The sequence below is a fragment of the Nanorana parkeri genome, unplaced genomic scaffold (assembly GCF_000935625.1).
Source record: "Nanorana parkeri isolate BGI_ZX_2015 unplaced genomic scaffold, ASM93562v1 scaffold1617, whole genome shotgun sequence".
In the NCBI taxonomy this organism is placed as follows: domain Eukaryota; kingdom Metazoa; phylum Chordata; class Amphibia; order Anura; family Dicroglossidae; genus Nanorana; species Nanorana parkeri.
In genome coordinates this window covers 128,668-146,884 of record NW_017307885.1, presented here as the reverse complement: position 1 = coordinate 146,884, position 18,217 = coordinate 128,668, and the positions used below count along the sequence as shown (strand labels likewise).

The following is an 18,217-nucleotide window of genomic DNA, read 5'->3' as shown; positions in this document are numbered from 1 at the left end:
CATACTACAAGAGATGGACCGAGGCCACAGGCATACTACAAGAGATGGACCGAGGCCACAGGCATACTACAAGAGATGGACCGAGGCCACAGGCATACTACAAGAGATGGACCGAGGCCACAGGCATACTACAAGAGATGGACCGAGGCCACAGGCATACTACAAGAGATGGACCGAGGCCACAGGCATACTACAAGAGATGGACCGAGGCCACAGGCATACTACAAGAGATGGACCGAGGCCACAGGCATACTACAAGAGATGGACCGAGGCCACAGGCATACTACAAGAGATGGACCGAGGCCACAGGCATACTACAAGAGATGGACCGAGGCCACAGGCATACTACAAGAGATGGACCGAGGCCACAGGCATACTACAAGAGATGGACCGAGGCCACAGGCATACTACAAGAGATGGACCGAGGCCACAGGCATACTACAAGAGATGGACCGAGGCCACAGGCATACTACAAGAGATGGACCGAGGCCACAGGCATACTACAAGAGATGGACCGAGGCCACAGGCATACTACAAGAGATGGACCGAGGCCACAGGCATACTACAAGAGATGGACCGAGGCCACAGGCATACTACAAGAGATGGACCGAGGCCACAGGCATACTACAAGAGATGGACCGAGGCCACAGGCATACTACAAGAGATGGACCGAGGCCACAGGCATACTACAAGAGATGGACCGAGGCCACAGGCATACTACAAGAGATGGACCGAGGCCACAGGCATACTACAAGAGATGGACCGAGGCCACAGGCATACTACAAGAGATGGGCAGAGGCCACAGGCATACTACAGGAGATGGACACAGGCCACAGGCATACTACAGGAGAAGGTCAGAGACTAAAGGCATTCTGCAGAAGAAGGTCAGAGAGTATTCCTACAGTAAATGATCAGAGACTGCAAATATATTATAGGAGTTGTTAGTGATTGGGGACACGCTTCAGAAGACAGCTTGGAGACACATTACACAAGACTGCTATTACAGGACAATAGGGTAACACAGACTACTGGCTGCAGGGGTCCTGTGGACCACACAAAAAGTGCAAAGGGCTGTGTGTGGCCACAGGTTCAGCACCAGGGATCTAGGCCAAGACAAAGTCACTGACTGAAGCACGAGGACTGCTTTTTCATGATAAAATACACAGCTTGTTATTAAATATACTGTTGCTGTATACTGTGGCATGTCAGAAATGTTTTCATGTAGACTTCTATTGTTACCGAATCCCCCCTTTAAGAAGTGGTCAGGGTATGTTTTATATCGGATCATTGCTACCCCTCCAGCAGCAAAGGTGGATTTAGGACCCAAGCTGCGATCTCATGTCCATCTGTCATAATCTGTTCACGTTCTGCACGGCCTTGCTGTGCTGCGGTTGACAAATATCCTCCATATCAAAGCACACAACATGGCTTGCAGATTGCTACATATATTACTGAAAACAGCACTTTATTACAGATTTTTATTTTTTTACTGAACCGAGCCATCTTTAAACCCCACTTATCAGTCGCAAGAACATTTGGTGGTAGGAGGGAAGGCACAATCACAAATGAACTGAGGCAGATGGAAGCCTTATTCATGACAATCTGACGGTATGTTTAAATGTGTTTCCATGCAAATCTGTCACCTTTCATCATATTGTAAGGGTTAATATGATACAATATAAAAAAAAAAGGCGGACCTGGGGAACAGGGAAAAGCAGCAAATCCTGTCATTGCATATGTGTTTCAGCGCACCACAGCGCAGAGCTTGGAACCCTCAGTAGAAAAATACATACAATGGGGCATGTCAGTTTCATGCATTGTGGTGCATTAAAAATTAATAGCTGAACTCACCTAAAAAAGATCCTATACTCGCCATCACCATCTACGGGATGACTACAGGGGGGTTCACCTATAAAAAGATCCTATAATAATCATTGCCATCTAGGGGATGACTACAAGGGTGGTTCATCTAAAAAAGATCCTATAATAATCATTGCCATCTAGGGGATGACTACGAGGGGGTCCATCTATAAAAGATGCTATAATCATCACCACCATTTAGGAGGATGACTACAAGGGGGTTCACCTATAAACAAAATCCTATAATAATCATCTCCATCTAGGGGATGAATATAAGGGGGTTCACCTACAAAGGATCCTATACTTGTCATCACTATCTAGGGGATGACTACGAGTGGGTTCATCTATTAAAGTTTCTATAATCGTCATCTAGGGGATGGATGACTACAAAGGGGTTCACCTACAAAAAGATCCTATACTCATCATCACCATCTATCGGATGACTACAAGGGGGTTCACCTATAAAAGTTCCTTCCCCACCAACTAAGTGGGGTTTTAATTACAAATAAGTGACTCATTGTGATCCCACATAATAAATATTAAACATTGCTTTGGGTTAATAATCCACAGGGCCCGTCTATGGACTGATAACTGGCCAATTGTTCACTAGTAAGTTTCCAAGTCTGGTTCAGGGCCTTCAGCCATCTTGATTAGTGATTAGCCTGGTCCTGGTGTGAGCCCAACTCATCCGAGATCGCCCAAGCCCACCCAAAACTGTAACCACCACTGCCTTTTCCCCCTCCCAGCCTAACCAGTTATAGAGAAGCATATTCCCCGCCCTGCAGCTGCATGAAACAAAGGGGTGGGGGAATGCCCCCGCCTCAACTGACTGGGCCAGGAGGGTCATCTCCATGAATGGCCAAGCTGGGATGACGTACCTTCTGCACATACACACAGGGAGTTTATTTATCCCGGCACCAAAGGGGTCCGCGATTCTACACCGCCTTGAGCAGCTCAGAGTACATTCTAATTTAGGGGTAGGCGACCTCAGCACTCCAACTGTTGTGGAACTACAAGTCCCAAGACGCACTGCAAGACTCCGACAGCCACAGGCATGATGCCCAGAAGCAGCGTCGTTATGGGATTTGTAGTTTTGCCACAGCTGGCGTGCCGAGGTTGCCTACCCCTGTTCTAAAGCATCTTGCGAGGAGGAAGGTAAGAAACCTTTATTGCAGAAGTGATCTAGTCTGTCACTTCTGCAATAAAAATCCTTCCTGCTCACATGTTCGAATCAGGGCAAAGTTCCACTTTGAGTCGAAGAAATGTAATCAGCCTCAACACTCCACAATACGATGCCAGTAGCTGATTGGCCGGTGGTGAACATAGGCAGGAACGGGCCCCTGTTTAATAAGGGCCCCCTTCAATAAGATATAATGGGATTCATGAAGAATGTTTACCGCTTCTCACCTGCCCTGACCAGGGTCCAGGTCTGCCTATTGGTGGGAGTGGTCCAGACCCACATTTCATGTAAAAAGTGTATAATATCCCAAAAATAAATTATTCATAGAGGTGATGGCTACATTCGTTTTCTGTTTTTTCAGGCTTTCTTTCCCTTTATTTTAACCTGCTCATCCTTCCAGTAATACACTTCCTGTCCAACTTAAAAAAAAACAAAAAACGTCCAACTTAAAAAAAAAACAACAACTCTAGCTGCTATACCCACCCTATCGCCAATGATGTCCCACGCTGACTCACCTGTTTAGCAACCAAGCAGCATCCTCTTCCAGATTTAATGACACTCCGCGTTATTCAAGCCACTTTCTGTGAACCTAGGATGTCCAGGCTCCACCCCCACCCTGGACTCACGGATGAATAATGCAGAGAGCAGCATCATGTCATTACATTTAAAGTGTATCTACACCCAAAAACAAAAAGTAATATAATGCAGATAACCAGTCCTTAGATGTGCTGGCTGCATTCGTTTTATTTTTTCAGGCTCCCCCCCCTTTCTGTTTTTACCTGGTGATCCTGCCAGTAACAGACTTCCTGCCCTACGGTAACAAAACTCACTATAACTATGAAGGAGCATTGTCACCTTAGGACAGGACTTCTCCATGACAAAGGGGGGTGTTCTGTAGCCATAAAGCACTTCTAACTATGTTTGACTTCAAAGTGCACGGGACAGCACTGGATTTCAGGCAGGATCAACAGATAATTTTTTGCAGATATAACATAACACTTCTAATGGTATAAAAGAACAAAAAGGTGCAAATAAGAGAAGGTCACTGTTATGGGTTACATATATTTTAATCTGAGAGGATCATTGTGCAGTTGCACGGTCTGAGCAAATATTACATTGGCAGATACCCGAGGCTGAATTTCCTCCCCTTTTTTGGGGGGGGGGGGGGGGGGGGTGTACTTTTTTATGTTAGGAGTATGTTTCACAAAACATTTGAAAACACAAGCATGGGAAGCTAAACTCTGAGATAAGCAAATATTGTCTAAAGACAAGAGTCATGCGTATTGTTACTTGAATCTTGGTGAGCTTTGTGCATTTCTTCCAGGTCTGTGCACTGCAGTCATTCAGTGTGACACTTGGAGCTTCCTGTAATAAAGACCAGTCACTGCCTCTCTCTCCTTGTGCAGGGCGGCTGGTCTCGTCTCCGCCCCCTTCCTGTAGTTTCTTGTAGTGGGTGGAACTGCTGGACCCCTCCCACAGCTCTGCTCCCTGTACAGGCTGTGTGTAGCACACTGATGATGTCACTGCTACTTTTATAAGGCAATACCTGGGCTTGAAAATGCATTTGGTGCATTTTATGTGGCCGATGAGGAAAATATTTAAATTGTAAGTTTTTGTGCCTGGAGTTCCACTATAAAGTATTAAAATACAACTCCATTCATACATATACATAAATAAAATACAGAGGTGATAAACAGGGGGACAGCATGAAGACATATCACCGAAATCACGGAGGAAAGGATGGAATGGTGTGCATCGTGAATGAGAATCTGGGGTGGCTATGGTAATATATGACCAGGGATAATAACAGGCTTCCCCCTTGGGATTCGGCTCCAGGAAGTCCATAAACCATTCATGATTAAGGGACAATTTGAGTCTGTCTCCCGGGCAAGGAAGAGCATTCCAGACTGAAGGTGCAGCAGGTAAGGATTCCTGAACTCACCCACATTGGAGACACGAAGTTACTATAATAAACCATGATTGATGGCCGAAGAATGAAAATCCTGTTATCTGCATCCGTCCCTGTTTGTATGATCATCGCCTGACAGGCAACGCAAGGTCCTTCTCATTATTTCGCAAGGCCTCCTGAAAGAATGGATCTGTCCAATTTCATTCATCAAACATGCAGCCCACCCTGAGCAGAGATGCAGCCTCGCATACAATCCATCACAACACATACCGCTGGCGGAGTAAAGAAAATATATATAACAAAAAATATACCTGTTCCTTTACCTGCTCCCTAAATACATTCATCAATAGCCACAAAGGATATAAATCTGCTTTGTGTGCACAAAATGCTTATACAAACCCAGATATTACCTTAGTGAAGTAGCAGTGATATCATCACTTTGCTGTATATAGCCTGTGCAGAGACCAGAGCTGGGGGGTGGGGGGAGGAGGGGACCTCAACCCTACCGACCAATGGAATGCCATTTGTGAGCCAGATCTTCTCATCCAACATCCGTACCTGACCCAACGAATGCTCTTTTGGCTGAACTGACACACCAGACACACCCCAAATTCCGCCAGACACACCCCAAAATCTTGTGGAAAGCCTCCTAGGATCAGAGGAGACTGTTACATCTACAAATGGCGGGCAGTTCCATATTAATGGCCATTGTTTAGGAATGGGATGTCCAACAAGCTCCTATAGGTGTGATGGTCAGGTGTCCACAAAATGTGACCAAATATTGTAGTACTGAAAGGGCAGGTGGACAACAAGAATAGGTGTGTTGGTTTACAAATGTCTGACCGGTAACTTATCCTCTATGTATGTGTTTCAGCTATGTATATTTAGCACAGGGGTGGACAAACTGATGTAAAGTTCAGGAGCCAGTCTGTCCAATCCAGGAGCCACCAAGACTTTTTTTAGGCATCAGGTCCATTGACAACAACCAGAGAAAGCCTCAAAAGTTAGGCACCTGGGAATATTGACCATTTGGCTCCTGAGATTTGTCCAGTCTTATTAATATGCAATTCAGAGGCCAGTCTGTCCAATCCAGGAGCCAACCAGGCTTGTTTTCTAGAGACCAGCTCCATTAACAACTAGAGAAAACCTCAAAAGTTAGGCACCTAGGGGTATTGCCCACCTGGCTCCTGGATTTTGTTCAGCCCTGCTTTATCTGGCTCGTTGGAGTTGCCCTTTAAACAAAATCTCGTTAGGTTCCTTTACTGGGGCGCAACTCACAACAAGGCATTTAAGACACAGAGCCATTTCGCTTGATGAAGACAATAAACTCAATTTCCATGACCATTCAGGGCAGCAGTAGCAATAGTACAACCTGTCCGTACGTTCCACTGAATTAAAGTTCTGTCCGTACTGAGCCTAAAGATGTGTCTGTCAAGTTGCATCAATTCACCTGCAAGCATGAGCCCTATGGGGTCATCACACGTCCAGATTGGATGGCAGTCTCGCCGTGTGCTCCCAGGACTTGTGTGTGGCCGGGTTCTCAGACATGCAGCCATTTCACAGCTAATTGATAAGATGCATAACTGTGAAAAGTGACAAATCAATGAGGGGAAGCTATGAATATATTAAATAAAGCTCTAGCCCATAATCATATAAGTTAATTAAATGTACACAATGGTCCTCATTAATTCACAGCGAGCAGCAGTGTGATGGAAATAACATGGAGGGATTGCAAAGACGAGAGCAAGCTTTCACAGTGAGCCAGCACCCATGACTGTAGAGGCCACAACGGCCAATGAGAACGAGGTATTCTGGAGAATAAGAGCTGCACCCCATGGTCCAGCAGAGCATGGCTTGGCTAAATACATACTATCTGCCCCAGAGACCAGGAAGTACTTGAAAGCCTCCACACATGTGGGCCAAGTGCCCCATCGTGATCCATTTAAACATCAATTTTAATTTGGCTGGCCATACGCAGGTAGATCTTAAAAGACAGATATGAGAAGGATTGAGACCATTAGAATGGCCCTCATTAATGCACAGCAAACAGAAGTGATGGAAATTACATGGTGGGGGTTGTAAAAATTAGAGCAAGGTTGAACAGAGCACCAGGGCCTGTAATTGTGGAGGCCACAATGGCCAATGAGAATGGGATATTTTGCAGAGAAAGGGCTGCACCACATGGTCCAGCAGAGCGTGGCTTGGCTAAATACTGTACATACTATCTGCCCCAGAGACCAGAAGTACCTGAAAACAGCCAAGTGCCCTATACTGACCCATTCAGATATTTAAACATAAACGAGGGAAGGATTGAGACCACCACAATGGTCCTCAATAATGGATAGCGAGCCATGTTGTGATGGGAATAACATGGGGGGGTAGTAAAACGAGAGCAAGGTTGGATGATGCACCAGTGCCTGTGATTTAACGGCCAATGAGAATGGGATATTCTGGAATGCAAGGGCTGTACCCTATGGTCCAGCAGAGCCCGGCTTGGCTAAATACATACCATCTGCCCCGGAGACCAGAAGTACTTGAAAGCCACCATAGGTGTGAGCCAGGTGCCCTATATTAACACATTCAGACATGTGTCTTCATTAGGCTGGCCATACACAGGTAGACAAATGATGGAAAGCTTTGAGACCATCACAATGGTCCTCATTAATGCACAGCGAGCGGTTTTCAATAGGCTGCCCATACACGTGAAGATCAGATTAGTTCAAAGCCATTATATAAAAGTGTAAGGTATGGCACACAGCATACCATTGCTCTTTCTCTATAGGTGTTCACATGAAGCTATACAAACAGTCTGGCTCGGCAGGTATTTTAAGAGAGATAGCAGGGCTGGAGTACGAAGCCTGCCTGGGGAAACTGCTGCTCCCTCATGTATTAGCTCATAAGGATTACACAATTTATTAACACTAAAAATAGGGATATTTATCAGGGATATTTTCTAAGTGGGAATAACCCCCTCAGTAGATCACTAGTAGATACACTTAAATATTTATTTATTTATTTGGTGGGATCGGAGTAGAAGGGCCTGTTATCAAATGAGGGTTAAGTTGGCAAAATAGATATAAAGGGGAAATAGATGATCGGTAAATAAAGAAGTGCAATATTTAGATATGTCATTTTGATGTAAGACTAAATGTACATAGAGGGTCTTACTAGGATGATGGTTCCAGATTTCGGTGACCTTGTTTTGTTTTATTATCTTATTTGTGATTGATATTGTTTTTAAGTGTTTAATGGATATATGCATTTAAAAATTCAATAAATATATATTTATATAAAACTGCTGCTCCATCTTTCCTCCACTGCTACTTACATACCCAGTATGCCTAGGTATTTAGTTATGGTATCGCTACCAGAGTCCCTAATGCTCCCCATTCAGCAGAGAGCATGTGACCAAGAGCTACATTGCCTTTCATTGGGGTGCCATTGAAATGAACGGCACTGCAAAGTGCTAACGCATGTAATGTGAGCTTTAGTAATGTGCATGTCAATGCACGCATTACCGCTACACAAACACGGTGAAACATGCGTTTCTGCCCCCAACAGAAAGGCATGCTATGGGATCTTAGGTCCAGTTTAATAAATATACAAAGATTTAAGCTGATCTCAACAGACAGGTTACACAATGTTACACAACTAACATGACTGTCCAGCTAACTGCTGCATATTTCCTGTTTATGGGCACACAATCTTAACGCCTCTTCATGTTACAAAATGTTATGCTGTTGCACCATAGCAGCAGCTAAATATTGTTATAACACAAGGATGTTCTTTTCTTATTTTACAGGATGTGTAAATGCTTTAAAACTGGACTGCGGCCTTCCCTTCAGTCTTGCACAGTTGTACCGGCTGCTCTCCTGGACTGGCATTGCTTCCTCACTGCATACTGTGAGCTGCTGTAGCAAGTCAGACAGAGCCTGCCTCATTTCCTGGCTGGAGGACATCCAGCATCATCTAGCATCTTCTTCCCCAGCCTGACTGTCCCTGGTTCACTCCTTTCATTCATTGAATTTCAGATTTTTCAATCATGGAGGTTCAGAGTCACATGTAGCATTACCTAGAGCAGTCTGCATGCAAGACCGCCGACTCCTTCAGGCTAGGTTCACACCTAGGCGATTTGCATTGAAGTCAATGGAGGCTGTTCACACCTTTGCGATTTGTCGCGCGGACAAAATCGCCTGTCGCATGAAAAGGTGCCGGAGCTATTTTCGGGCGGTTGTCGCAAGGTTTGGGTCCCATAGACATCTCTATGCATTGAAAACCGCAAAGTTTTCAATAAACAGGCGCGCAAATGAAAACACGCGAAAACAGCTCAGCATCTGAATCGCCTAGGACTAGGCTAAGGCTAGGTTCACACCTGCACAACACCCGGGACGCACATCCCGGTGCACACAGCGATTGCCCCGTGGCCTCATTGATTTCAATGGGGTAACATCCATGCGACAATCACTAAAAAAAAAAAAGGGAACAAGTACCTTTTTTTGCGACACACGACGCGCGGCTTCTTTAGCTGCGATAGTGTTTACTTGCACGGGTGGAATCGCAGCGATCTGTCCGGTGCGACTGGGGTGCCATTAGAACATAATGGCACCCACGGCGCGATCGGTTCACACCTTGGCGACTCCTGACCACGCGGCAATCATGCCCAAAACCGCGTGGATTGCCGCGAGGTCAGGAGTCGCCTACGTCTGAACCTAGCCTAAGAGCTGTACTGAAGCAGGGTGCTGTGATGTCTTCAGGAAGCTATATACAACACCCTATTGGCTCCTCCCACCAGTTACAATCTGCTTGCATTGCATAGAGATGACATCTCTGCGTATAAAATAAGGCATGTAATGAAAACAGAAAGCTTTTATTAAAAAATGTCATTACCACGTTTATGAAGGGGGAGGGAGCAGCGGAGGCCGAATATAATTACACTTCAGCTTTTTTTTTTTTAAACAGTATAAACAAAAGAATAGAAAAAAAAACAAAAAACATTCCCTGATGATATAAATATGATTGGGGGGGCAATGTTTTTCCACACACAGCCAACTTCCTGTCAATAGAAAGCGCCGAGCCTCTCTTAGACTAAAATGGCTGACAACATAGATCAAAACATGTGCAGTCGCATCCCAGTACATGCAAATGGCATGAAAATATTCACCAGGCGAGCGGAGAGGCCATGGACACTTTTTGGGGATATTTCTGTAAATATTTTATATAAAAGGCAACATGTATTATAATTGAGCGGCCATTAAAACGATGTTGGGGGTTTTCTATATGCACGCCTTCCTCCCAGAGATGACCCACTATAGTAAAAAGACAAAATCGCCCAGAGAGGGGAATTTATTGAAACTGGAGCAGACAAAATCTGGAGCAGCTGTGCATAGCAACCAATCAGCATCGACTTTTCATTTTGAAAGCTTAACTGAACACACTGAAGAGAGAAGCTGAATAGTTGCCATGGGCAACTGCTCCAGATTTTGTCAAATTCCCCTCACAGTGTGCTCAATTCCAGGGACACTTTGCTGCCAATGGGTTATATCTAAACAACATCCTCTATTGCCATATATGGACCGTTACAGGATAACAGCCAATCAGAGTGCAGTTCTCACTCTCTGCGAGACGGATACAAGGAAGCTGTTGCTATGGACGACCAGTGCTCTTTTCAATGGCCGCCATGCACCGCAATATCATAGGTACTGTACAATACTGGTGTGTCGCACAATGTAACACTTTTAAAGTAACAAATAGACATTCTATTTATTTTACTACAAAAAACAAACAAAAAAAAGAAGATTTGATGTGAATTTGATACTTGTTATGTTATCAACCCCGAGACTAAACCTTCGTCTAACCTGGCACTGTCCTGGAAAGCCGGGAAACTTATCCAATGGCTTCACTACCAATCCAACACATCCCTAAGAGCTCGTTCACACCACACAGGCTGAGGTATCGCACACACGTGGGGGGCACTGTGAACGGGCGCTGCTGTGCTTTGTTATAACAGCTATTGCAATGCTTGCATTATTGTTAATCGTCAATGTAATTCTATGCGCTGCGCTAGAGAGTGCAGGAACCCGCTGCGCAAAAACGCAACATGTCTTTTTTTCCCAGTACACACCAACGCAGCGCTTTGGTGGTGCAGAAGGCGAATTGCCTTGTTCTTGTGTGGGGACTGCATTGGGCCGCGCTGCCGGTGTAAGTGGGCCCATAAAGTACCTGTACAGCCGGGAATATGTAGGCTGCCATAGCTGTTCACGCATTCACGAAAGTGCTGGCTGTCATGCTTATCCACGGCTTCAGTACCTGTCAACACATCTGTTGAGCTAATCGGTACAGCAAGAAAAATGTAGGCTGCCATCACTGTCCTCATTATAAAACTACTGGCTCTCATGCTTATCCAAAGGCTTCAGCACATATCCAACATATTAAAGTTAACCTGTTTGTCGAGAAATGTGTAGGCGGCCATCGCTGTCCTCATTATGAAACTACTGGCTGTCATGCTTATCCAATGGCTTCAGCACATCTCTTAAGGTAACCTGTACATAGAGAAATATGAGGTCTGCCATAGCTGTCCATTAATTAAGAAACTACTGGCTGTCATGCTTGTACCGATGGCTTCGGTACCTCTCAAGACATCTGTGAAGTGAACCTGTACAGTGAGAAATAGGAAGTCGCCCATTGCTGACCTCATTATGAAACTGTTGTCATGCTTATCCAATGGCTTCAGTACCTAGCCATAATATCTTTTACGTTAACCTGTTTTTCAAGAAATGTGTGAGCAACCATCACTGTCCTCATTATGAAACTACTACCCGTCATGCTTATCCAATGGCTTCAGTACCTACACATAACTTAAGGTAACCTGTACAGCGAGAAATATGAAGTCTGCCACAGCTGTCCATTCATTAGGAAACTGCTGGCTGTCATGCTTGTCCAACAACTTCAGTACCTATCTACACAACTGTTAAGTGAGCCTGTATAGTGAGAAATATGTAGGCACCCATCGCCGTTCTCATTATGAAACTGCAGGCTGACATCCTGATCCCAAGGCTTCGGTCACTGATCAGGAACAGGCATGTGGTAGTCCAGAATTCTGACTTTGCTGGTTGCTTGCTTATTCCACATACATACAGTTAACTAGCATTGTATGGAGCTGGCAGCCTCAAGCATTGCTCCCAGTACAGGTCCCCTTTAATCAGCAGCACCGGATGCCAAATCCTGATCACCTGCTGGGGGGCCAAGTACTTCGCCCAAACTTTTAACCCCTTCATATGCCAAGAAGCTGCAGGTCATCCCTGTGAATGCAATGAGTGAAGACAGGTCAGGTGCCCAATACTGCAGTGCCAGCAGAAGAATAGGGAGCAGTGCCCTTCCACCCTGCAAGCAACCCCCCCTTACCTCTTCTATGATGTTCACTGTATTCCTGCAGCTGCCCATCTTGGTGGTGAAGGAAGATGTGGTAGGTGAGCTGTGGTCCTCCAGAGTCTCCTTTATAAACTCTCCTACACTGATGAGCTCAGGCATGGTGCTGATGGCTGAGGGTGCACCAGCAGCAGTAAGCAGGGTGTACAGGCACGGTGTGTGTTGGTTTGTTTGTGCTGCAAGCAGCCTTGTGCTGTGATACACAAGGTGTTGGGCTGGCAGTGTGGTGCTGGCTCTGCGTGTGCCGTTTGTGTCCTCCAGTTTGATCAGTTTTGTATGCCTTATGTACCCTATAGAAGTCTGCAGCAGTTCAGCCTGAGCAGTGCATGTGATGCTATATGAGCAGGCTGAGGCTCTGAAGAAGTCCAGCTATGTGATGTGTCAGTGTGTGTCCACAGATGGATCGTACACCCTCCCGCTGTGCTGCAGCTCCCTCTCTCTCTCTCCCTGCGCGATTGAATGAAAAGGGGAACCCAGGCGCGCATGCGCACAGCCGCCACGAGGGGGGCTCCTGATGAGAGTGGGTAGGATGTGAGAGCAAGGAGAGGTTTGCTCTGAGAATTGATGGGGGTTGTAGAGGAGACAACAGAGGATGGGTATGGCTGCTGAAGAGACTGGGTCCTGGTGAAAGGCAGGAGGAGGGAGGCTTGTATATAGGAAGAAGGACATCAGCATTTGCAGCAGTTATAAAAAAAAAAAAAAGGTTCCTTCTTTATAACTGTAGGGAGGGGACAGTCCCTCTTTCTTCCTGAACTGCCCTTGTTAGGAAGACCTGTATTGACAGAGCGGGGTCAGCGCATGCTGAAGCAAACAGTGCGCAGAAGTCGCCAACTGTCTGCAGAGTGAATAGCTACACACCTCCAAACTCTGTGCGGCCTTCAGATTGGCACAACGACAGTGTGTAGAGAGCTTCATGGAATGGGTTTCCATGGCCGAGAAGCTGCATCCAAGCCTTCCGTCACCAAGTGCAATGCAAAGCGTCGGATGCAGTGGTGTAAAGCACGCCGCCACTGGACTCTAGAGAAGTGGAGGCATGTTCTCTGGAGTGATGAATCATGCTTCTCTGTCTGGCAATCCGATGGACGTGTCTGAGTTTGACAGGTGCCAGGGGAATGGTATTTGCCTGACTGCATTGTGCCAAGTGTAAAGTTTGGTGGAGAGGGGATTAAGGTTGTGGGGTTGTTTTTCAGCGGTTGGGCTTGGCCCCTTAGTTGCAGTGAAAGGAACTCCTAAGGCATCAGCATACCAAGACATTTTGGACAATGTTGTGCTCCCAAATTTGCGGGAACAGTTTGGGGATGGACCCTTCCTTTTCCAACATGACTGCACACCAATGCACAAAGCAAGGTCCATAAAGACATGGATGAGCGGGTTTGGGGTGGAGGAACTTGACTGTTTCATGGAGGGAATTAGATTACGGGTGGGGCTTTAGGGAGGTTGAGGGTGGAGGTGGGACTTCAGGGAGGGAGTTAATATTGGAGGGGTGGTGCTCCAGAGACGGGGGTTGAAAGTGGGGGGTTGGACTGCAGGGATGGGGCAGGAGACGGGTCTTCCAGAGAAGCTGGAGTTGCTCTTTAAATGATAAGTACACTTATCCATTTTGCCCCTTAACCCCAAACTACCCTAGCCCTACCTCCCCCTCCACAGATGTATACCGCGGCCTCCAGTGTTTGTTTAGATCCTGACCACACCTGTGCACTTCATAAATGTCTATGGGGCCATTTCCCTTCATGTTCAGCCTAGAAGTCTATGGGGCTGTAATGCACTAGCACGGCCAGAACAGCGAGATTTGCTGCTCCAGACGTAGACAAATACCGGATCCAGGTAAGTATGCGTCTGTTGAAGGGGAGGTTGTGCTAGGTTAGGTCCGGGTGAAGGGGGCAAAAGGGATAAGTGTATTTTGTTCTAAAGTATCCTTGTCCTTTAAGCACTAAAACTAATTGTATCAGAATACTTACCTTATGCAGCGCCAGGAACAGCCATGCCTGCCGCTCAGGCCAGGTTCACACCTGGGCGATCCGTGACCATGCGGCGACGATACCGCGCGGATTGCCGTCCGATCACAGAGTTGCCCATCACTGCCAATCGCTCTGGCGGTGCCATTCTTTTCTAATAGCAACCCAGTCACGCCAGCAGAACACGATAAAACTGCGGTGTGCTGTGCGTTGTAAAAAAAGGTACATGTACCTTTTTCCTGCAATTGTCGCGCACATGTAACCCCAATTTAATGCAATTGTGCACGATCTCGCGGTCCTGGGACACGCATTCCGGATCGCCCAGGTCTGCACCAGCCTTTGCAGTTCTATGGTTTAAAGCAGAGGTGGGTAAACTTCAGCCCTCCAGCTGTGCGAAAACTCCAAATGCCATCATGCATCTGTCATGCCTGTTGCTGTGGGAATCTTGCAATGCATCATGGGATTTGTAGTTCCACAACTGCTGGAGGGCTGGAGTTTGCCTAACCCTAACGGCACCAAGATTCCAGTGTCTGATCTGATGAGGTCATAGTTGTGTCTGGCAGGATAAGGGAGCAGAAGGTTATTGCTTCCATGACTAAGACCCAATATTTAATGCAGAGTTCATTCAAACTATAAATCGTGTTTTGTTGTTGTTTTTCTTTTTTAGGTCTCGCTGTTCCACATGTTTTGTTTAATTGTTTCAGAAATAATTCCGTCATTCATCGGAATAATCGCACCACTTATAAAAATAGAGTCTTCTAACCACGAGTGCAGTGTCATTTTTCATACAGCAGCTGCCTTTCACTTCAGCGCCGAATTAGATTTGCTTAGAATGAGAATGTTCCCTAATTCCTTGCAGTGCCTTTGCATCACTTCCCAGGTGCCAGTCAAGTATTTAAATTTTCCCGTGGCCCACATTCGCTAAGTGGCTTTCTGCCATGAAATCCTCCTGGCCTGGCAGACACCAGAGGCCTGGATCAAATCAACATTTGTAAATTGATTCATAATTATCTTGTTGACGTGTGCTCTGAATTTCAGGGCTCTTTTTATTAAGTAACCTTTTTTTTTTTCATGCCGCTGTAACGGTGCCTAGAAGGATATATGGCTTGGCTCGAGTCTACAGGAACAATCAATGGAGTCTGTGAGTAGGTATAAAACGTATATAACAATTTAAAGGGCAACTACAGGCACAAAAGCCTTCATTTAAAACTCTAGCTAAAAAAAAATTAAATAAAAATTGCTACAATACTCGCATTCAGTCATAATAATGCATTTCTATATATTATTCTTATTCTATCTATATATTATTATAAATACTGTAATTGTATGTTAGATATTTATATATGCATCATAATATTCCATATTTATACATTCTGACCTCTTGTATGTATGTATGTATGTATAAATGTGTGTATATATAATTTGTTACAGACTGACGCATTCTTCATCCATGTTTGTTATATTGTTATTAGGGATGCACCACCAATACCAGTTTTCCAGTATCGAGTACGATGCCGATAATTTTTTACCGGTACTCACCGATACCGAATACCGATACTGGAAGTCCCATTAAGGAAGCCGGGCGGCGTGTAATGATTCGCCATCCGGCTTCCCAATTAGCCACGAAGCGGTCTCCATGCTCCCTCGTTACCAGGTAATGAAGAAGCATGGAGCCGGCTTTCTGGCCAATCAGGAAGCCGGGGGGGCGGTAATGACTCGGCGCCCAGACATCTTGATTGGCCAGCTTCCCGGCCAAGTGACGAGGGAGCATGGAGCCGGCTTCCCGGGCAATCAGTAAGCCTGGGGAGCGAGTCGTTACCCAGCCCCTGGCTTCCTGATTGGTCGGGAAGCCAGCTCCATGCTCCCTGGTGACGAGTGATCTCAGCGTGTAATCTCGCGCCGCCCGGCTTCCTGATACAGGAAGTTTGGGATAGGCATTGGGAGCATTTGGGCATGTATGAGTACACTCCCAAATACTCGGTATCAGCACCGATATCAATACTACGGGGTGGGCTACGGAAAAGTAGCCCGCCTCCGGGGATAGTATGACTAGATGAACGAGCAAGTGGATTGTTTTTATTCACTTACACCCCAAGTTACAACAGATGCTGAAAGTGGTCCCCTTTCACGTCTATGCCCCTTTGGGCACATTGTGGCATATTGGCTGATACTGCTTGCAGCTCTGATGCTGCTAACTAAAATGAGTTGCAGAAAAGTGACATTAAAAAGTTTTTTGACAGTCCACAGAAACAAAAACAAAAAAAGTGTTGGCCCCCTAATTCATACCAGACCCTTTAGGTAGAAATTTTTGGGGAAACCCAATGTCAAAAATTTATAAAAAAGCATGGAGTTCCCCTCTAAAACCCCATACCAGACCCTTGATTCGAGCAGCAGCCTGGTAGAGCAGGTAAGGGAGGGGGGCGAGCATGCACCCTCCCTCCTTGTGGACCATCTATACCAGGCCACATGCCCTCAACATGGGGAGGGTGCTTTGCCAGGGGGGACCCCCCTCTCTCATAACGGGGCACCCAGATCCCGCCTCCTCTTGTGAATGAGTAAGGGGTAATTGTTAAAAATGTCCATCGATGTCCATTCATGTCGATGAATGTCAATGTCGATGTCCATTCAATTCGGAACAAAACTAATCCTACAAGCTATACATGGAAACAAAATGTAAGAAAAAGGCCATGCATTGATACCGTTATGTACATCACTGATTTTTTTTAGAAATATATCTATCTATCTATATATATATATATATATATTTTTTTCTTGATGGCCATGGGGTAGTTCAACAGAGAAACGATATCCATGAAATGGAAAGAGGAATAAGGGTCATCCAAACAAGGGTCATATGGGAGGAACGGGTCACTCGAAATGTGAGAAATAAAACCATCAAGTGGCATTTTTCCTGACACAGTGCCAAAATCACAGAGATAATGAGAAACAAAAATCATCTAGGGCTGATGCCATTAGAGCTGCGAGCAAATTCTCCGCGAGCACAAAATGCGTGTTTTCTAAAAATATATATCTGCCATTATATGGTCTTCAGCGTCTGATACGGGAGGCAGATTTTCTTTAAAGAGGCAGTAGCCTGAAATTACAAGATGACTCGTATACAGTAGCCTCACCGTATACTCTATTTACCAATGTCTTAACTACGGTGTCAATGCTTTGAAGCCCAATTGTAATGTGAGAAATAACAAAAAAAATGCCAGGGGGTAAAGGAAAAAATAACTCTTCATTGTTCACAAAAATCAGTTTCTGTGAAGGACCGTGGCCTTCTCGGTCAAAGCAGCGGTCTCTCTGGTCACCTTAGTGTACACCCCTTGTCTTTTAGTCGCAGACTCCTGCCACCGTCTATGTAGCAGTGCTCAATGATAAAGCACATCCAGTGCCTATGTATATAAACCTGGCTGTTGGGTTGCTGTACAGTCAGCAGTCTGTCAGGCGAAGGGACCAGCCTGGGGAACAATACAAACCAACAGGGACTGCAGCGCTGATTACAGACAGATGCTGCAGTCCTCTCTCATTTTAATTCAGCTACAAAGTGAAGTTGATGCTTCAATGAAAGCTTGCTTGCTTCAATAAAGCTTTCCTTCATCAGGTGTTGTGAAGTGTTTGATGGCTTCCTACATGCATGCTGTGTGCTACAGCTCCGTCGTGTCATCATTAGTATGTACGAAGGAAGCTTCTACATCTCTGAGCCTGATGAAGGGGACCCTGCGCAGCACCCGAAAGCGCTTGCAAAACGAGAGACAGCATGCATCAATAAATGACCACTCATTTGCTGAACAGAAACTGGTGTGGTTGACATTCTTCAAATAAATCCATTAGTATGTAGGCCCCATTCACACCTGCATTTTCGTGTGCGTTAAGGCGCTTATT

General features: G+C 45.6%; 1 protein-coding gene across 5 annotated transcripts in view; it reads right to left on the bottom strand.

The window, feature by feature from the left end:
• LOC108799051 (arf-GAP with SH3 domain, ANK repeat and PH domain-containing protein 1-like) overlaps positions 1–12,484 on the bottom strand; it is a 130,599-nt gene extending 118,115 nt beyond the window's left edge. For all 5 annotated transcript variants that reach the window (XM_018570865.1, XM_018570868.1, XM_018570867.1 and 2 more), the window contains exon 1: positions 12,351–12,484. In XM_018570865.1, coding sequence (XP_018426367.1) covers positions 12,351–12,476 — 126 coding nt within the window. In that variant the 5' untranslated portion in view covers positions 12,477–12,484. The remainder of the gene's footprint in view (positions 1–12,350) is intronic.
• Between the last annotated feature and the right edge of the window lie 5,733 nt (positions 12,485–18,217).